The sequence below is a fragment of the Lutra lutra genome, chromosome 3 (assembly GCF_902655055.1).
Source record: "Lutra lutra chromosome 3, mLutLut1.2, whole genome shotgun sequence".
NCBI lineage: Eukaryota > Metazoa > Chordata > Mammalia > Carnivora > Mustelidae > Lutra > Lutra lutra.
Window position 1 is genome coordinate 35011992 of NC_062280.1, and position 22431 is coordinate 35034422.

At 40.2% G+C, this 22431-nt stretch overlaps 1 protein-coding gene across 3 annotated transcripts in view; it reads left to right on the plus strand.

Annotated features, from left to right (window-relative positions):
- The window catches only part of NYAP2 (neuronal tyrosine-phosphorylated phosphoinositide-3-kinase adaptor 2), a 277159-nt gene that overhangs the window by 154006 nt on the left and 100722 nt on the right, over nt 1-22431 (plus strand). For all 3 annotated transcript variants that reach the window (XM_047722781.1, XM_047722780.1, XM_047722782.1), the window contains one exon: nt 13727-14830. In XM_047722781.1, the coding sequence (XP_047578737.1) occupies nt 13727-14830 (1104 nt within the window). The remainder of the gene's footprint in view (nt 1-13726; nt 14831-22431) is intronic.

The window sequence follows — 22431 nt, forward strand, 5'->3', positions numbered from 1 at the left end:
CCTTTCACCTTTGCTTGAGAATAGAACACTTCCTTCCATAGTGTCTTTCCTTCTCATGCAGCCCTCTACTGTACAAGGTTAAACAAGTCAGCTGACATATCCACATCCTTCCAGAACTCTGCTTAGTCAGGTCCACAAATTCATTAGGTACATTTTATATTGTCTACATTACCACAGGAAATGGTCTTGTCAACTTGCCACCAATCTATAACATAGCTCTCCTTTTTTATGGCCTCCAATAGCAATTAGCTCACTGACTTTCCAGGCTCCCCATGGTCTCCTTACTGTCCTTCAGGCCTTTGCCACCACCCCAAGGCCAATGCACAAGCTTTAGATTTTTTGGTAAGGCAGCACTATTCCTCTGGTACCAGTTTCAGGTATATACACATGCATGGCAAACTATCCCTGAGTCGTAGTTGCTCATAATCCTGAGGGTCAGGAATTCAGTAGGGTGCAGTGGGGATGGCTGATCCAAAGTGTCTGCTGTCTTACCCAAGGTGGTTCAAATAGCTAAAGGGGTCACCAGAACAGCTTGACTGGAGTCACATGGCCGGGGTTTCATTTTCATTACTGATTGATTTTCTTGGTTCTTTTCCCTTTGGATGGCTTGGGTTTCCTCCCTGTACAGTCATCTCAGAGTAGAATTCTTTCATGGTGCCCAGTTTCCTTTGGGAGAAAGTGAAAGCTGCCATATTCAAGAAGAGAAGACATGCTCTACCTTTCAAGGGCTGGAAAAGTCTGCACATACTGTAAGGGAAAGGATTGATGGAGCCCTTTCTGAAGACAATCAACCAGAGATTGTCTGCTTTAGGACTGTTCCAACATCCCTCATCATAACCTATTAAAGATATGTCAGTCCTGGGGCGCCTGGGTGGCTCAGTGGGTTAAGCCGCTGCCTTCAGCTCAGGTCATGATCTCGGAGTCCTGGGATCGAGCCCCGCATCGGGCTCTCTGCTCTCTCGGGGAGCCTGCTTCCTCCTCTCTCTCTGCCTGCCTCTCTGCCTGCTTGTGATCTCTCTGTCAAATAAAAAAATAAAATAAAATAAATAAAGATATGTCAGTCTTAGGAAATCTCTGTATACTTACAAGTAAATATTCCTTCAAGAAATAACCTCTATTTTTATCACATGAAATGTACTCATATTTTCTCATCTGTTTTAATTCATTTCTTTCAAAATATTGGCTACAAATTCCAATTTAATTTTATAATTAGTTGTTGAGATGTTTAAAAAAAACAAAACAAAAATTAAAAAACAAAATAAACAAAAACAAAAATTAAAATCCCTTATTATCTATGATGAAAGTGGATATAAACAATAATGTAGTTCAAAGTAATTTGCCCAAAGTTATGCAGCTTACCTGAAGCAAAGAAATGATTGGAATCATATCTTCTAGCTTAAGCCAAGACTCAAAGTCCCATTCAACTTTAAAAGCATGCTGCTGAGCCAGTTCCATATCTTATATCCTTTGTTTCCATCCAAACTTTGATCTGAGTTGTCTGTCTTCCAGAACAATAACACAGGTCCTACAACTCCAAATCTGATCCTTTTTGCACATAATCATACTTTCTTGGTCCTACTATTAAACAGACCAAAGGCATTTGCAACCCCATCCCTTAACAGACACCTTAATTTAAAAAATAAAATAAAATCAACAGGAAGCAATTTTGTGGATGGAATTGCAAAGCTTGTGACTGTGAAAATAAAAATATCCCTCAAACTCTTGGAATTGTGAGTTGTGAAAGAGAGTTATTGTAAGCACAGTTCTGCCAAAAGTGGGAAATGTGTCTCTCACCTTTTAGAATCAGCTAGTTTTAGGATTACACAGTATGGACATTACTTCTCTTCACTGGACTCTTGTTTCCCAGTTCAATTACCTGTTTAACAGATCTCTATAACTACAGAGCTTCAGAGTTATAGTGCCAACATTATAGCATGGGCTGATAAGACCTTATATTTTTATTTCTTAAGTTTTTATTTCTGAGGAGACCTTTTAAAATGGCACTCTGTGACATATACAAAATAATAAATTGCAGAACTTTTCTCCCCCTTTTGTTTTATTTTGTCTTAAAAGGTATAAAAGATTGAATTGAAATGATGAAATTTCATTTTTTTAAAGTAGTTGATGAGGAATTTATGTTTCTTCCTCAGTAAAGTATAGCATTTGGGCTGGATAATTTCTCTCATATTTTAAAAGATTTATTTATTATATATAGAGAGAGGGAGTGTGCACATTGTGGGGGAGGGCAAGGAGAGAGGGAGAGAGAGAAAAATCTTAAGAATCTTATGCAGGCTCCACGCTCAGGTCCAAGCCTCACTTGGGGCTCGATTTCAAGAGCCTGAGATCAAAACCTGAGCCAAAATCAAGAGGTGGATGCTTAACCAACTAAGCCACCTAGGTACCCCTAGGCTAGATAATTTCTAAGAGCCCTTCAGATTCTGAGATACTGTGGCCACAGAGACAGGGAAATATTGACCTGTGCTGTGTCACATCTTTCCACTTCTTGGGTCAAGAATATCCACAAATACTAAAGCATGGTTTTACACTATACTTTTTTTAATAAGGAAAAATTATTTCAGAAGGATAGGTTGACAAAGGACATGGTGAATTTCCAAAATTAACTGTGAAAGACAGATCATCTGGGCATGACTGAAAGCCATGCATAACCTTTGTGCTCAGATATTTCATTTCAAAAATGTCACTTTCTGCTTATTCAATGCTACTGTCATTATACTATTTTAAGCATTAAAATTTGTGTTCTGGAGCTGAACAGGAATTATTGCTTCTATCTTTGAGCTTATTAGAAATAACTTAAAATTCATTCAGGGGCAATAAAAAATCACCTTTTTTATTATAGTTGAATTTGGTTTAATATTGAAATTTGCAAGCAATTTTCTTTGTCTTTTATTAGCAGTATTTCAGTCTCTCTATATATAGATCAAGACTGTTTTTAAGTATTCTCTAAAGAAATGACTGTTTAAACATGACTTTTTTCTTTAATTTTTAATTCCCTAGAGTGAGGTAAGAGTAGAATAAATTATGTGACAATGTTGTTTAAAATTTCAGGCACTGCCTTATATGAATAAGCTTTAAAAAAGCATACATGACAGTTGAAACAAATTTTTATTGCTCAATGAATTATTTACCCAATTGCAATTGGGGATATGGAGTGGGAAGCAGATATTATCTGGAAAAAAAGTCTCCTGATATGAAAGAATGAATCTGTTTATTCATCCCAATCATCTATAATTTACTTAACTCTTTAGTATCTAAATAATCCTCAGTGCTCTCATTACAAATTTGGATCAATACAAAGGAAGAGGACCAGGAAACAAAATGTGCTTTTATTATACGAATCTGCCTGAATTGGGTTCTTTTCATCACATGGGGAAAGGGAGAGTGGGTAAGCTTGCACAGAGGATGAAGCAGGCCTTGGGCAAGGCTGGCTAGGGAACTGCTTCAGGTGGGGGGCAGCAGAACAAAGTGGAAGAGGGAGTCAGCATGCCAAAGCAAACAATGTCAACAGCAACAACAAAAAGCATCCAGAAAATGGGTCAGAATAAAAAACATAAATCAGAGATTAGAGAGTAGACCAAGAACAACCAGAATTACAGGCTATTGGGTGGACAGGTGTCTCTGGGTGGGTACCTGGGAGGAGTATTTCCATGTTTAGATGTCATTGCTCTTTGTGACATGGTTCCAGGGGATACGGAGATATAGGGCAGGGGCAGGTGAAACTTAAATTGAAAAGACTGGGAAGGGGCGCCTGGGTGGCTCAGTGGGTTAAAGCCTCTGCCTTTGGCTCAGGTCATGATCCCAGGGTCCTCTGCTCAGCGGGGGGCCTGCCTCCCCCTCTCTCTCTGCCTGCCTCTCTGCCTACTTGTGATCTCTGTCAAATAAATAAATACAATCTTTAAAAAAAAGAAAGAAAGAAAGAAAAGACTGGGAAAGAGCTGTAGTAATTTTTTTTTTTTTTTAGAAGAGAGAGATTACAAGCAGGCAGAGAGAGAGGGGGAAGCAGGCTCCCTGCTGTGCAGAGAGCCTGATGTGGGGCTCGATCCCAGGACCCTGAGATCACGACCTGAGCCGAAGGCAGAGGCTTAACCCACTGAGCCACCCAGGCGCCCCGAGCTGTAGTAATTTTTAAAATAACAAAGTTATCTCAAGTATTTGAATGCCAGAGGATGGTATTAAAGTAGGCGCTTATCATTCAGCTATACAGTGTCTTTATGCAGGGCTCAATAAATACACTGTTATCTAAGTCAGTTTGGGCTACCATAACAAAATATCATAGATCAGGTGGCTCAAACAACAGACATTTATTTCTTCTCAGTCCTTGAGGCCAGAAGTCCAAGATCAAAGTGTTAGCGTAGTTGGTTTCTGCATAGTTGATTTCTGGTGAGAACTCTCTTCCTGGCTTGTAGATGTCTGCCTTCTCACTGGATCAGCACATGATGGTCCTAATCCCACCCACTATGAGGACCCAACCCTCAAGACCTCATCCAAACCTAATTATCTCCCAAAGGCTCCATCTCCAAATACCATCACATTGTTGGTTAGTGCTTCACATATCAATGTGGGAGAAATGCAGTTCCCATCCAGGGCGATGGTGAATTTTGATTATGTAAGAGTCGCCATTAAAGTCACATATTATAATTTTCTTCCCCTTGTCAGACATTAACTGTGCTTGGTTTGGCATTGAAGTTGTCTTGACAGTACAAATGGATTATCGATATTCCTTCCTTATAAATATTTGCTCTACTTAATTCTGTGTTATGGTCTAGAATAGAAACTTCTTTCTTCAGACATTTCATAGATATGAAGTACCTTTATTATTATTATTTTTTGTTCCTTTTGGCAAAGAGAATGAGTGTCATTTGTTCACATTTTGAGTGCAACCCAAGCATTGGTCTTGTCCATTCCAAAGAGCACCTTCTAATCTATGTGGGAAGAGGGCACTGGTATCATGTCACAACCAGCTCTACCACTGACCCCTCACTCTCCTGGAATCCTGGGTAATGGTCTTCATTCAGCGTAGTGCCCCTACCTAGGCATGGGCTCAGATGCATGAATTCTGCCTGTCTTGTTATTTCTTTCCATACAACTACCCAAGTCTAGATGGGGACATTGGACTTCAGTGAAGAGTTAAAGAAAACAGAAGTGCACCATAATTTCGAAAGGGTAAAAATGCTAATCTTATCCTAGCTATGACCACTCTCATATAATGAAGTTATTATCTCATGGACACACTAATTCCTAGCTTTAGATTAACCCTCCATTCACAGAGCACCTCATTATTCAGACTTCTCTCTTCTAAGGATTTCCCCTCACTCCACACCATTCAGTCTCTAGAATTCAATAATCAGTGGCAAACATTTTCCCAGCATGTGAGTTACTTAGTCTAGAATGAGACCCTAAGGTGGAAGATAGCAGGAAACAAGCTTTAGAAGAATAGTCTGGATAGGCTTTTGTTCTTCTGGGTCCCCACTCGATGTACCCCCAGTACTAGGTCAACTTCAGTCAATGATGTATAATTTTACTTTATACATCAGGCTCAGATTTTTGTGTATAATCTGATGAGTTATTTAATTCATGAAAATTAACATACACAGTAGATTTTAAAACCAGTAAAATTTAAGACCAGTGGGAGATACAGAGAGGAGTTATTGGTCACTTTGCATCTGTCCTAAAGAATTGTCTAGGTAATTTTTGTCCTGTTATGTCTTTAGGCTTTTCATTTTTGGCACTCAAAGACTCCACTGCTATAACCCCCTGGAAAGCAACATCTAGTTTTTTCTTGATATGAATTAAAGGAAAAGTCTAGATACATTAAGAAACTTCCCTTGAAAAAAATATTTGATTGTAGTGAGTAAAAACATCATCATGGGCACAATAGGACAGAATATTTGAAAGCAGGAATGACCTAGAAAAGTGAGTGACATAGCCCCTTCTCTAGAATATTTGATGGGTCTCCTTTCAGTGAAAGGAGTGATTGATGTGTAGAGCAGCAGACTGACTAATCTCTAAGCACTTGCTTCTCCTTTATTAAGTTTTAGAAAAGCTCCTGGGTCATAGTATGCTATTTAAACAAAACAAAAATGACTTCAGGTGTTTCCTGATTTGTATCTTGAGATCCCACCTTCCCTTCAGGCTGCAAATTATAGAGAAGCCTGTTATTTTCTCGATAGTTTTATACCAATAAGCTATACTGTCACGTTATATCATATGCTACCATTTACCACAAGTAACTGTGTTCTGCCACACTGCATAATAATGATAATCGTTGTAATCATATATCAACACAATGAGATAATGAGATAATAACAAGATGTCAGTACCTTCCCTGCATGCTAAATAATTGATTTCAGTTACAGACATGTTGCCAGCCTATTCTACCCTACTGTACAGTGTCAGAGTTTATGTTTCATTACTAGGGGTGTTTCCTTCCAGCAAGCTGTTGAGCACACTGGTACATATATCTGTTGTGAGTTTCCAAAAGATATTCTTGAAGCTTATACAACATTCTCTGGATTATTTATTTACTTATTTATTTATTTTTTTTTGGTAAGATGCTTGAGGGGGTTCTGTCATGTCAGTGCCACATACCTAATAAATTCATTCCAAGATAGCATTTGTGATATCAAAAGAGATCTCATGAACAAAAACAGACAAATACACCATAATCAACAATACCTGGAGATTTAGAGATTAACTTGTCTAGCCTCATAAGATTTTCACATCAATTTCCCCTGAAGTATCAGACCCATCGGTATAGGAGCTATTTATCTGAACCAAGGCAGAGATTAAGCTTAGCAGGCTGGGACATTTTTATCCTAAATGAAAGCAAGATGTGATCATGTGCAATAGGCACATCATTAAAAGGGTTCAAATCCCTTGGTATTTTTGTAACCATTTGTGCTAAGAGAAACTTGATTCCCCTCCCCCCCTTGCTCACATAATTCTTGGAGGTTAATCTTTAGGAAATTTATGGTTGTTTTTATGGAACATGTTTCATCTGAAGGCTTCTATTTAGAAATTCTAAGGCAGAGAGACGAATAGCCCCAGTTAATGCATTTTTCAGTGTCAGATTAGTGATATTAGCTTGAAGATAAATACTACCATTGTTCTGTCATCAGGTTTACCTACATATGTAAAGTGTTTGACTTGTTTGATTTTTTTTTTCTGCCATTTTTTTTAAATTTTATTTTTTATAAACATATATTTTTATCCCCAGGGGTACAGGTCTGAGAATCGCCAGGTTTACATACTTCACAGCACTCACCATAGCACATACCCTCCCCAATATCCATAACCCCACCCCCCTCTCCCAACCCCCTCCCCCCATCAACCCTCAGTTTGTTTTGTGAGATTAAGAGTCACTTATGGTTTGTCTCCCTCCCAATCCCATCTTGTTTCATTTACTCTTCTCCTACCCCCTCAACCCCCCATGTTGCATCTCCTCTCCCTCATATCAGGGAGATCATAGGATAGTTGTCTTTCTCCGATTGACTTATTTCGCTAAGCATGATACCCTCTAGTTCCATCCACGTCGTCGCAAATGGCAAGATTTCATTTCTTTTGATGGCTGCATAGTATTCCATTGTGTATATATACCACTTCTTCTTTATCCATTCATCTGTAGATGGACATCTAGGTTCTTTCCATAGTTTGACTATTGTAGACATTGCTGCTATAAACATTCGGGTGCACGTGCCCCTTCGGAACACTACGTTTGTATCTTTAGGGTAAATACCTAGCAGTGCAATTGCTGGGTCATAGGGTAGTTCTATTTTCAACATTTTGAGGAACCTCCATGCTGTTTTCCAGAATGATTGCACCAGCTTGCATTCCCACCAACAGTGTAGGAGGGTTCCCCTTTCTCCGCATCCTCGCCAGCATCTGTCATTTCCTGACTTGTTCATTTTAGCCATTCTGACTGGTGTGAGGTGATATCTCATGGTGGTTTTGATTTGTATTTCCCTGATGCCGAGTGATATGGAGCACTTTTTCATGTGTCTGTTGGCCATCTGGATGTCTTCTTTGCAGAAATGTCTGTTCATGTCCTCTGCCCATTTCTTGATTGGATTATTTGATCTTTGGGTGTTGAGTTTGCTAAGTTCTTTATAGATTTTGGATATTAGCCCTTTATCTGATATGTCATTTGCAAATATCTTCTCCCATTCTGTCAGTTGTCTTTTGGTTTTGTTCACTGTTTCCTTTGCTGTGCAAAAGCTTTTGATCTTGATAAAATCCCAATAGTTCATTTTTGCCCTTGCTTCCCTTGCCTTTGGTGATGTTCCTAGGAAGATGTTGCTGCGGCTGAGGTCGAAGAGGTTGCTGCCTGTTTTCTCCTCAAGTATTTTGATGGATTCCTTTCTCACATTGAGATCCTTCATCCATTTTGAGTCTATTTTCGTGTGTGGTGTAAGGAAATGATCCAATTTCATTTTTCTGCATGTGGCTGTCCAATTTTCCCAACACCATTTATTGAAGAGGCTGTCTTTGTTCCATTGGACATTCTTTCCTGCTTTGTCGAAGATGAGTTGACCATAGAGTTGAGGGTCCATTTCTGGGCTCTCTATTCTGTTCCATTGATCTATGTGTCTGTTTTTGTGCCAGTACCATGCTGTCTTGATGATGACAGCTTTGTAATAGAGCTTGAAGTCCGGAATTGTGATGCCACCAACTTTGGCTTTCTTTTTCAATATTCCTTTGGCTATTCGAGGTCTTTTCTGGTTCCATATAAATTTTAGGATTATTTGTTCCATTTCTTTGAAAACAATGGACGGTACTTTGATAAGAATTGCATTAAATGTGTAGATTGCTTTAGGTAGCATAGACATTTTCACAATATTTATTCTTCCAATCCAGGAGCATGGAACATTTTTCCATTTCTTTGTGTCTTCCTCAATTTCTTTCATGAGTACTTTATAGTTTTCTGTGTATAGATTCTTAGTCTCTTTGGTTAGGTTTATTCCTAGGTATCTTATAGTTTTGGGTGCAATTGTAAATGGGATGGACTCCTTAATTTCTCTTTCTTCTGTCTTGTTGTTGGTGTAGAGAAGTGCAACTGATTTCTGTGCATTGATTTTATATCCTGACACTTTACTGAATTCCTGGACAAGTTCTAGCAGTTTTGGAGTGGAGTCTTTTGGGTTTTCCACATATAGTATCATATCATCTGCAAAGAGTGATAGTTTGACTTCTTCTTTGCCGATTTGGATCCCTTTAATTTCCTTTTGTTGTCTGATTGCTGAGGCTAGGACTTCTAGTACTATGTTGAATAGCTGTGGTGATAACGGACATCCCTGCCGTGTTCCTGACCTTAGCGGAAAAGCTTTCAGTTTTTCTCCATTGAGAATGATATTTGCGGTGGGTTTTTCATAGATGGCTTTGATAATATTGAGGTATGTGCCGTCTATCCCTACACTTTGAAGAGTTTTGATCAGGAAGGGATGCTGTACTTTGTCAAATGCTTTTTCAGCATCTATGGAGAGTATCATATGGTTCTTGGTCTTTCTTTTATTAATGTGTTGTATCACATTGATTGATTTGCGGATGTTGAACCAACCTTGCAGCCCTGGAATAAATCCCACTTGGTCGTGGTGAATAATCCTTTTAATGTACTGTTGAATCCTATTGGCTAGTATCTTGGCGAGAATTTTTGCATCTGTGTTCATCAAGGATATAGGTCTGTAGTTCTCTTTTTTGTTGGGATCCTTGTCTGGTTTTGGGATCAAGGTGATGCTGGCCTCATAAAATGAGTTTGGAAGTTTTCCTTCTATTGCTATTTTTTGGAACAGTTTCAGGAGAATAGGAATTAGTTCTTCTTTAAATGTTTGGTAGAATTCCCCCGGGAAGCCGTCTGGCCCTGGGCTTTTGTTTGTTTGGAGGTTTTTGATGACTGTTTCAATCTCCTTACTGGTTATGGGTCTGTTCAGGCTTTCTATTTCTTCCTGGTTCAGTTGTGGTAGTTTATATGTCTCTAGGAATGCATCCATTTCTTCCATTCTTCCATATTGTCAAATTTGTTGGCGTAGAGTTGCTCATAGTATGTTCTTATAATTGTCTGTATTTCTTTGGTGTTCGTTGTGATCTCTCCTCTTTCATTCATGATTTTATTTATTTGGGTCCTTTCTCTTTTCTTTTTGATAAGTCTGGCCAAGGGTTTATCAATCTTATTATTTCTTTCAAAGAACCAGCTCCTAGTTTCGTTGATTTGTTCTATTGTTTTTTTGGTTTCTATTTCATGGATTTCTGCTCTGATCTTTATGATTTCTCTTCTCCTGCTGGGTTTAGGGTTTCTTTCTTGTTCTTTCTCCAGCTCCTTTAGGTGTAGGGTTAGGTTGTGTACCTGAGACCTTTCTTGTTTCTTGAGAAAGGCTTGTACCACTATATATTTTCCTCTCAGGACTGCCTTTTTTGTGTCCCACAGATTCTGAACCGTTGTGTTTTCATTATCATTTGTTTCCATAAATTTTTTCAATTCTTCTTTAATTTCCTGGTTGACCCATTCATTCTTTAGAAGGATGCTCTTTAGTCTCCATGTATTTGGGTTCTTTCCAAATTTCCTCTTGTTATTGAGTTCTAGCTTTAGAGCATTGTGGTCTGAAAATATGCAGGGAATGATCCCAATCTTTTGATACCGGTTGAGACTTGATTTAGGACCAAGAATGTGATCTATTCTGGAGAATGTTCCATGTGCACTAGAGAAGAATGTGTATTCTGTTGCTTTGGGATGAAATGTTCTGAATATATCTGTGATGCCCATCTGGTCCAGTGTGTCATTTAAGGCCTTGATTTCCTTATTGATCTTTTGCTTGGATGATCGGTCCATTTCAGTGAGGGGAGTGTTAAAATCCCCTACTATTATTGTATTCTTGTCGATGTGTTTCTTTGATTTTGTTATTAATTGGTTTATATAGTTGGCTGCTCCCACGTTAGGGGCATAGATATTTAAAATTGTTAGATCTTCTTGTTGGACAGTTCCTTTGAGTATGATATAGTGTCCTTCCTCATCTCTTATTATAGTCTTTGGCTTAAAATCTAATTGATCTGACATAAGGATTGCCACTCCTGCTTTCTTCTGATGTCCATTAGCATGGTAAATTCTTTTCCACCCCCTCACTTTAAACCTGGAGGTGTCTTCGGGTTTAAGATGAGTTTCTTGTAGGCAACATATAGATGGGTTTTGTTTTTTTATCCATTCTGATACCCTGTGTCTTTTGATTGGGGCATTTAGCCCATTAACATTCAGGGTAAGTATTGAGAGATATGAATTTAGTGCCATTGTATTGCCTGTAAGGTGACTGTTATTGTATATTGTCTCTGTTTCTTTCTGATCTACTACTTTGAGGGTCTCTCTTTGCTTAGAGGACCCCTTTCAATATTTCCTGTAGAGCTGGTTTGGTATTTGCAAATTCTTTCAGTTTTTGTTTGTCCTGGAAGCTTTTAATCTCTCCTTCTATTTTCAATGATAGCCTAGCTGGATATAGTATTCTTGGCTGCATGTTTTTCTCATTTAGTACTCTGAATATATCATGCCAGCTCTTTCTGGCCTGCCAGGTCTCTGTGGATAAGTCTGCTGCCAATCTAATATTTTTACCATTGTACATTATGGACTTCTTTTCCCGGGCTGCTTTCAGGATCTTTTCTTTGTCACTAAGACTTGTCAATTTTACTATTAGGTGACGGGGTGTGGACCTATTCTTATTGATTTTGAGGGGGTTCTCTGAACCTCCTGGAGTTTGATGCTTGTTCCCTTTGCCATATTGGGGAAATTCTCTCCAATAATTCTCTCCAATATACCTTCTGCTCCCTTCTCTGTTTCCTCTTCTTCTGGAATCCCAATTATTCTAATGTTGTTTCGTCTTATGGTGTCAACTTATCTCTCGAATTCTCCCCTCGTGGTCCAGTAGCTGTTTGTCCCTCTTTTGCTCAGCTTCTTTATTCTCTGTCATTTGGTCTTCTATATCGCTAATTCTTTCTTCTGCCTCATTTATCCTAGCAGTGAGAGCCTCCATTTTTTATTGCACCTCATTAATAGCTTTTTTGATTTCAACTTGGTTAGATTTTAGTTCTTTTATTTCTCCAGAAAGGGCTTTTATATCTCCCGAGAGGGTTGCTTTAATATCTTCCATGCCTTTTTCAAGCCCAGCTAGAACCTTGAGAATCGTCATTCTGAACTCTATATCTGACATATTACCAATGTCTGTATTGATTAGGTCCCTAGCCTTTGGTACTGCCTCTTGTTCTTTTTTTTGTTGTGAATTTTTCCGCCTTGTCATTTTGTCCAGATAAGAGTTTATGAAGGAGCAAGTAAAATACTAAAAGGGTGGCAACAACCCCAGGAAAATATGCTTTAGCCAATTCAGAAGAGATCCTGAATTGTGAGGGGGGAGAAAGGGGATAAAAAGGTTCAGAAAGAAAGAAAAAGAAAGAAAGAAAGAAAGAAACTATTAAAAAAAGAAAGCCGATAAAAAATATAAAAAGGAATATATATATATATATATATATATATATATATATTAGATAAACTATTTAAAAAACGTTAAAAAAGAAAACGGTAAAAGTTAAAAAAATTTAGCAGAAGAAGAGAAAAAAAAATTGAAAAAGAAAAAAAAATTAAATTAACTGCAAGGCTAAAGAATCATGGGGAGAAAGCCATGAGTTCCATGCTTTGCTTTCTTCTCTGGAATTCCGCCGCTCTCCTTGGTATTTAAACTGCACTCCTTGGTAGGTGAACTTGGACCTGGCTGGGTTTCTCATTGATCTTCTGGGGGAGGGGCCTGTTGTAGTGATTCTCAAGCGTCTTTGCCCCAGGCGGAGTTGCACCGCCCTTACCCGGGCCCGGGCTGAGTAATCCGCTAGGGTTTGCTGGGTTTGCTTTCGGGAGCTTTTGTTCCCTGAGCGCTTTCCGTAGAGTTCTGGAAGACGGGAATGAAGATGGCGGCCTCCTGGTCTCCGGCCCGGAGAAGCCGAGAGCCTGGGGCCCCACTCCTCAGTGCGCCCTCAGAGAACAGCGCCCAATGACTCCCATCACCCTGGCCTCCGGCCGTGCTCCAAGCTGACCGAGCCTGCGACCGGTTCAAGGTAACCCCGAGCTGAGAGTCATTCCTTGGCTCTGTCTCTGTAGCCGGCTTCCCTGTTCTAATACCGGTAAGCTCTGCGACACTCAGACACCCCCGATCCTTCTGTGACCCTGCAGGACCTGAGGCCATGCTGACCCCGCCTGGGCTTCACCCCAGTTAAGCCTCTAGAGTGATGTCCCTCAGTGGAACAGACTTTTAAAACTCCTGATTTTGTGCTCCGTTGCTTCCCCGCTCGCGGGGAGCCGGCCCCTCCCCCCGCGGTCTATCTTCCCGTCGCTTTGGATTCACTTCTCCGCCAGTCCTACCTTTCAGATAGTGGTTGATTTTCTGTTTCTAGAATTGCTGTTCTTCTTCTCTTCTATCTCCCGTTGGATTTGTAGGTGTTTGCAATCTTTAGATAAGCTATTTAGCTGATCTCCCGCTACCTGAAGTAGTCTCAGCCTGCTACTTCTCCGCCATCTTCGACTTGTTTGATTTTTAATCTTAGCCTCAAACTAGAAACGAAGCAGATTACCACCACCCCCAAGCCTCTACCAAAAGTTCATAGCAGTAAACCCACGTGCAAGTTCTGTTTGAAGGCTTTCCTATTGTACTCATCTGTTTTACTTTTCTGTTCTTCTCTTTTCTTTTTGTAGTGTCAGCCAAACCCAGACCCCACAGTGATGAATATTCAAAGAAGATCCCTCCTCCCAAACCCAAACGGAACCCGAATACTCAGCTGAGTACATCTTTTGATGAAACCTACATCAAGAAGCACGCGCCTCGGAGGACGTCGCTCCCTCGGGACCCCTCTCTGTCCCAGGTCAGCAGCCCGGCGGGGGACCCCGAGGAAGAGGAGCCCGTGTACATCGAGATGGTGGGCAACATTCTCAGAGACTTTAGGAAGGAGGATGATGACCAGAGCGAGGCCGTCTACGAAGAGATGAAATACCCCATCTTTGACGACTTGGGCCAAGATTCCAAATGTGACCTTGACCATCACAGTTGCTCTTCGCAGTGTGCTACTCCCACGGTGCCTGACTCGGACTTCGCCAAGTCCTCAGTGCCATGTACTCCAAAGGGTTTGCTTTGTGACATCCCCCCGCCCTTCCCCAACCTGCTTTCTCACCGACCCCCGCTGCTGGTGTTCCCTCCCGCTCCCGTGCAGTGCTCCCCTAATTCCGATGAGTCTCCGCTTACCCCGCTGGAGGTCACCAAACTGCCGGTGTTGGAAAACGTGTCTTACATGAAGCAGCAGGCTGGGGCATCTCCATCCTCCCTGCCCTCTCACGCCTCCGGCCACCCCAAGCTGGACAAAGATCAGGTTGCAGCTCTGGGCCCGGGCCCCGCCGCCGCTGCCGCCTCCACGCTGTCCTCGTCCCCGCCCCCGCCATCCACCCTGTACCGCACCCAGTCCCCCCACGGCTACCCGAAGAGCCACTCGGCCTCCCCATCGCCGGTCAGCATGGGGAGGTCCTTGACCCCACTCAGCCTCAAGCGACCCCCGCCCTATGACGCCGTGCATTCGGGCAGCCTCTCCAGGAGCTCTCCATCAGTGCCTCATTCGACCGGCAGGCCGGTGTCGCAGGATGGGGCCAAGATGGTCAATGCCTCGGTGAACACCTATGGCCCAGCTCCGGGCGCCTCCCGGTCCAGGACCCCTACAAGTCCCTTGGAAGAACTAACCAGCCTCTTTACCTCTGGACGAAGCCTGCTGAGGAAGTCGTCCAGCGGCCGCCGTTCTAAGGACCCCGCAGAGAGTAAGTGTACATAGTCTATGGGAACCAGGTTTCCGACTTAAAAATAAAGAGAAGCCAGGGGTGTGCAGATGAAGTGCGGAGTGCAGGGCCTTCAGTTCTTTGAGTTGAAATATCAAAGTGGGTTATTTCGCTTTGCCATGCTGAAGGATAGTGCATTCTGAAAGAACTCAAAGTGACAATTGGCCTAGTGTAACACACGCTATTGAGAGGAAGAATGACTCTTTAAACACTAAAGTATAGAATCTGAATTGTTACAGGGGCTCTAGAAAGTGTAACAAAGTAAACACATCACTATGGAATTTTTAGGTAAATAACTTGATTTTTGAAACAATGTGTCTAAACATAATGATAAATGTTAATATTTATCTTTATTTTATATTAAAAATCCACTTGAGCCTATCTCTATTACAAAGCTTTTGCTGGAAAAACAGAAATTTGGATAGAATTTAGTATTTTTTTTTAACATGGTGAATGATTCTCCCTGCATACTTTGTGGGGTTATTATGTTCTTACATTTACCTTAAACTAGAAAAGCCTTCTTGCTTCTCTTTTAACACCTTTGGTAATTAGTATCTTACTCCCATGGTACTCTTCCTAGGTCCACTCATACATAAATTACAGAAAAATCACTAAGTGATAAACAGGTGGTACAGGTTATATTTACCATTGAACTTCAAAGAGCAAGAAATGTCTCTATCTGAATGACTAAACCATCTTGTGAACCCCAAATCACTCCGTACATATACAAGTCAAAGTCAAGTCAAACAGATCCTTGTTTTCTCAGTGTCCATTGTATTAAAATACACTGCTTTCCCTTACTTAAAAATCCCTTAGGCACCTAAACTAGTAATTAACCATTTTTCATCTCAGATTATCCCAACACAGGATTTTACTTATCCATTTACCCAATCACACTGAGTTCCTTCTTTAAAGGGGGGAAAAAAAAATCAATATTTCTGATGATGAAGATGGTGATGGCACTTTTTTCTTAAGATTTATTTATATCTTTGATAGAGAGAGAAAGAGTGGGGGGAGGGGAAGAGGGATAGAATCATTCAAGCAGACTCCCCACAGACCGTGGAGCCCAGGAAGGGTTCAGTTTCTGGACCCTGATCATGACCTGAGCCAAAACCAAGTCAGATGCTCAACCAACGGAGCCACCCAGGCACCCAGTGGTGCTGGTGCGTCTTAGATAATTAGTATTCATTCATGTTAGAAGCCACATATCCTGCCTTTTTGCTTGTTTGTGCACAGAGATTTATGAAAGTATTACTGCTTAAAAATTCCCCACTGAAACATTTCCTTTACCTGACTGAAAGACAAAAAATTCTAATCAATTAGACATGTCTGAAGTGAAGTACATGTGTATGTGCATACATTAAACTATTTTTTGACTTGAAATAAAACTTAGGAACAATATACTTCTAAAATAGTGGTTCTCAGCCAGGGCATTTTGGCCCCTAGGGAGTTCTGGCAATGTCTGGACACATTGTTGGTTACCACAATTGGAGGTACTATTGACATCAACTTGGTACAAGCCAGAAGTACTCCTTAAAAGCTGACAAAAAGGGACGCTTGGGTGTTTCATTCTGTTAAACATCTACCTTTGGCTCAGGTCATGGTCCCGGGTCGTGGGATTGAGCCCCTCGTGGGGGTCAGCCCCTCGTGGGGGTCCTTGCTCAGCAAGGAGCCTGCTTGGAGTCCCTCTGCCTGCTGCTTCCCCTGCCTGTGCTCTCTTTCTCTCCCTGACCAAAAAAAAAAAAAAAAAAAAAAAAAAAGACAAATAAGATGATCTGGTCCACAATGATGTACATACTGGCAAGTTCAGTAAACCCTGACCTATTATTAAAGACTCAGGTTTCTTCTAGATGATTGATTTGGTTTAAGCACAGATCATTTAAGGTGTTTGGAGCAAATTGGAGAAACAAAAATGAAAGGATAAGATTTTCTCTCAAAATATGTAATGGTTAGTGTGAAATTAATGGGTGTTCGATGCTAGATTTGGTGAAATTATTGGAGTTTCTCACTACCTACCAGTTTCTTTGGAGGATCCTTAACAGCTCCAGCTGGCAGCTATACCAATTAGCTAGAAAAAGTATATGTAAAAGAAATGATTAACTAATGAAGTTATTTCAAGAAAAATCCATCTGTTAGAATTTGTCTATGTGCTATATGTCACAGACTTCTCCATTCGAGTCCAAATGAGCTTTGTGTGCTTCTAAAACAAAGCTTATACATGGAAAAGTGATCCAAGCTCTTTATAGCTTTTAGAGATCTGAGGATTAAATTCCTTCCTGTGTGCTCTTAACTATGTATCAACTCTTCAGAGAAAGGGCATGTCTTGAGTTACGTTAACTTCAATATTTTACTTCACATAAAGGGAAAGAAAGAAAAATGCAGATAGTGCAAAGAATAATTTAGTGTTATTTACTTTTGACTCCAGAAGAAAATGCTTTAAAAAGAATCATAGTGGTGGGATGCCTGGGTGGCTCATTCAGTTAAGCATCTGCGTTCAGCTCAGGTTATGATCTCAGGATCCTGGGATCAAGCCCTGCATTAGGCTCTCTGTTCAGTGGGGAATCTGCTTCTCTCTTTCCTTTTGCCCCACCGCTCCCCCCTGTTCATGCTCTCCCTTGCTCTCTCTGTCAAATAATTAAATAAAATCTTAAAAAAAAATCATAGTGGCTCTTAGATCCTTTCTGTAATTCAGAAAGTAGATCCAACATTGCTGGTAATTGGAAGTTATCTTATAATCACTGGTACAGTACACTCAGTGATGCAACTCTCCCCTTTATTCTTGCCAGATAAGATTTATAGACACTGCTAATATCATAGGGACAGAATAAGTGATATGAAGTAATATAACATTCATGACTTCTAAATCTCAAATATCTTTTTTCCTGTCCTTTTCTTTTCCTTTCCTTTCCTTTCTTTTCTTTTCTTTTCTCTTCTCTTGTCGTCTTCTTCTTCTTCTTTTTTTTTACATTTCAGAAATAAAATTAAGGCTGGTATTTCTATTCTCCATACCCCCTGGCTTTACTGGAAGTGCCAATTTTGATAATTTTCTAATATTCAATTCAAAGCCAATGTAATATTTCTGTTTTAATTTTAAAATCAATGCCAAATTAAATATATACCTTAGGGGTGCCTGGGTAGCTCATTGGGTTAAACCTCCGCCTTCGGCTCAGGTCATGATCTGAGGGTCCTGGGATCAAGCCCTGCATTGGGCTCTCTGCTCGGCAGGGAGCCTGCTTTGCCTCTCTCTCTGCCTGCCTCTCTGCTTACTTGTGATCTCTCTCTCTGTCAAATAAATAAATAAAATCTTTAAAAATAAATAAATAAATAAATATATGCCTTCAACTCTTACTTTTATAATCTAAAAAGATACATTTAATTTGATTTCATATCTTAAAATCTTACAACAGTTGACAGAGATTGAACAATGGGAAAGAAATATAATAAGACAATTGTGGTAGACTATGAACCAGTTTCATTTCACTGCATGATTTTCTAAACATGGTCTTCACATTAAGTGTTCTAAGGAGTATTTTTTTCCTTGATTGATGGGACATTGTCATGTTGCTTAGCTATAGATAAGGACACTTAATAGTCTCTCTCACTATAGTAAATTTTATTTGAATCGGTTATTATTTATATTTCTTAATTTTGTGCAGAGAGATAGTCTACAAGTCATGTAAGAAGTGATCCACTTGTATTTTATTGCTGTAAATTTTTGTCTACATGAGAAATAGTGAAGTACAAATATGTTTATGGTGAATTTGGAGTATTCACCATAATAGTATTTAAAATATTTTTCTCCTCAAATAAGAAATATTTTTTTAAATTTATTTATTTGACAGAGATGACAAGTAGGCAGAGAGGCAGGCAGAGAGAGAGAGGGGGAAACAGGCTCCCCACCAAGCAGAGAGCCTGATGTGGGGCTCGATCCCAGGACCCTGGGATCATGACCTGAGCTGAAGGCAGAGGCTTTAACCCACTGAGCCACCCAGGTGCCCCTAAGAAATATTTTTAAAAGAAAGGTTTTGCCTATATTTAATATAAATGCATGAATATATGCTCCTATAAAAAAGTACAAGACACAATGAAGAATATAATTAAATACTATGATGTACCCAAGGGAGAGTATAGGATAGAAAAGAAATATGCAGAGAAATGTTAGCAGAAAATCTAAGGAAAAAATAGAAACATGAAACAGTAAAGGGACTAATTCAAAGACTAAGGCAACAAGGGATATACAAATAAAATGCACACACAGGGTGGGATCAGCCCATAAGCCCTCATGGATGCCAGCACATGAAGCACCTGCAAAGGTCCACATAGAGCTAGCAGAAGGACATAGAGACACAGGGGTGTAAAGAAGGAACAAAGAAAAACAAAGATGTAGGCTCCCTCATCTGGTATTGTTATTAAAAGAATGGTGAGTCAGAATTGCTAAAGAGCTTCATTATACACATTAATATTCCACATTAATAGAGATGCCATTTCCTACTGTTACATCTCATCTTTCAGCCTCTTGAAAACGCTACCATTTAAGATGTTTAGACGTTGTGCTGTATTTTTACAATTATAAATGTAAATAGGTCCTATTGGTTTCATGAAATAAACTTAGGAAACAGATGTAACCTTTGCTTTTCCATTCATTTTCTTAAAAAACACACACACTCACACAGAAACAACAACCCAAAGGAAACATGCAAACAAACCCAAACAAACAAACAAAAAAACAACAAAAATCAAACAAAAAACAAAAATCAACCAAAAAAAACTATCTCCATGCCCCTTCCATCACATACCCACAACCCCCCCCCCCCACACACTCACCCTTTCCCCTTTTGTAAGTCATTTGAGATACAGTGATGCTAAAATATTGGGTACGGATGGTGAAGCAACTGATCCAACCTATTCTTACTAGTTTGTTTGTTTTTTTTAATTTTACTTATTTATTTGACAGACAGAGATCATAAGTAGGCAGAGAGGCAGGCAGAGAGAGATAAAGGAGAAAGCAGGCTCCCTGCAGAGCAGAGAGCCCAATGTGGGGCTCGATCCCAGGACCCTGGGATCATGACCTGAGCTGAAGGCAGAGGCTTTAACCTACTGAGCCACCCAGGAGCCCCTATTCTTACTAGTTTAATTTAAAAAGGAATTTTCAATTTTTTAAAAATAATGATTTTGGAAGGAAATCTTATTTTTTTTTAAGATTTTTTTATTTGACAGACAGAGATCACAAGTAGGCAGAGAGGCAGGCAGAGAGAGAGGAGGAAGCAGGCTCCCTGCTGAGCCGAGAGCCCAATGCGAGGCTCGGTCCCACGACCCTGGGACCATGACCTGAGCCAAAGGCAGAGGCTTTAACCCACTGAGCCACCCATTCACCCCTGGAAGGAAATCTTTTAATGTATATTTCTGTATTTATATATTATCCCACTTTTAGGACAAAAGGAAGGGTATACTAACATAATGTAGCCATCTTTATGATTCAGGATCACTGTGATCATCATTGTGTGCCTACTATGTGTTAGTGCACCTAAAGTGTTTGTGGCACCTTGGTGGCACAGTCTGTTAAGTATTCGGCTCAAGTGTTCATCTCAGGGTTGTGAGATCGAGCCCCATGTTGGGCTTTGCACTCAGTGTGGAGTCTGCTTAAGATTCTCTCCCCTTCTCCCTCTGCCCCTTCTGCTCATGCACATACTCTTTCTTTCTCTCTCAAATGAATAAATCTTTAAAAAAAAAAGTGTCTAGCACGGTGACTAGAATAGGATACCCCTCAAACAGTGGTGACTGTCATTGTCCCTGGCCATTTGTAATAACAGTGACACAGTGTTGATAGCTTAATTATTATGATACTGGGATGTTGTCAGGGGCTCTTTGAGTTTGTAGCTCTGAGTAGCCCTCTACTGCTATATCATTTAAATTTATTTGAATTCTTGTGTCTGTTTCTTGTGGTTTTCCTGCCTCCTACCTTTCTTCCAGGTAGTTTGATTGATGCAGATAGGTTCTCTTGCCCTCCCCCACTTTTCCTATTCTCCTTCAACTCTTGCCCCCAGTATCTTATCACACCACTAATCAGTTGTGGGCCAAGAAACAGATACAAAACCTTGTCTGAGCAGGCTCTCATTCAGTAAAAAACTGTGACCTCTTATATAAATATGTGACCTCTGTGACACTTAACTTCTAAAGACCACTTTATTTAACCCACCTACTAAGTCTTGAATGAAGTTCTTGGATTCATATCTGAGATGGTAAGAATACCAACTTCCCAAGAACTGAGTTATCATAGGAAACCTGAAATGAATGTTAGTTTATTTTTGGATAATCTACACATTCTGACTTATTTAAAATACTTTTTTTCTGTAAAATTTAGCAAGCAGATTAATTCAGGACTTCATGGCTCTTCCTTTTCACTCCTCTGAAAGAAGGGGTTGAAAAGAGTGGCTAGGACTCAGGCAAATGTTGAGAAGCCAAAGGGGAGGGCAGACAGGAAAATCCACGAGTCTGGGTCTTTCACTTGCCATGGGAATGGGTGAGCCTTCACCCTGGGACATCAGCCAGAACTTCTGGATGCACAGTGACTTGGAAACACCTAACCAACATTGGGAGCTGGATCTGGAACTTGTAGAATTCTAGGTATTTGGCACTTGAGTTACACTCCCATGACCTGAAGAGTATCTCAGAGGATTCCAAAGGGCCTGAAAAGACCAAAGCCTATAGGTTTTGTTAAGCATCTTAAATAAAGACATGACCCTTGTCAGGTCCCTCTCCTGCTGTTTGTTGGTTGTACCCATCCCTCCACTATGAGTCCCACACCATGGCTTCAGGCTAGTTTCTGCATTAGAAAGGCTCCTTCTAGCTGGTTAGAGGGAAAATTGAACTTGGACCTGGGTTATAATGATGCACTTGAACCAATACCTTGATGACATGCTCAGGCTTCAGAGAATGTCCTTGAGTGATTCAAAGTATGTAGGCAAAGACACAGAAAGCTTAGACTTCTGGTCCAAGAACCTATATCATATTCACCTGGGTGTTGTCAAAAACAGATTCCTGGGCCTTATCACAGACATGTTCAATGAGAAATTCTGGAGGTTGAGGCTGGGATGTTGGCTTTTTAATGCAATCCCCAGTAAAATTTCCTGCTATCTCACAATAACTCAAGGATATATGACTAAATATTGGGAACACCTTTTACTTGTATAAAAAAGAAAGGTCTAACACATTGCTTTTAGCTAACAAAGTCAGAAATGTAATTTATGTAAGAGAAAGAAGAGAGAAGTGAGAGCTTAAAATGAGTGAGTGTTGCTTTCCTTTCCTTGAGTAAGCTATTGGTTAGTTGGCATCTGACAAAGATGACAATCAAGGTCATCTGGATGGATCAATAAGGAAGTCCATTTTGCTCTGTTTGGATTCTCCCAGAGATCTTGGGAGTTTAACAGTGGTGTATCTGTGAAGAATGTCCATTCTGGTTTCTAGTTAGAACCTCCATCTTAGTCATTCTGGGCCTTTGCCATTCTCTCAGGAGAACCTGCAAAGAAACTGCAACTCGGGCCTGTGGCAGTCCCCACTCCAGAGGTTTGTTTCAATTGTTCTAG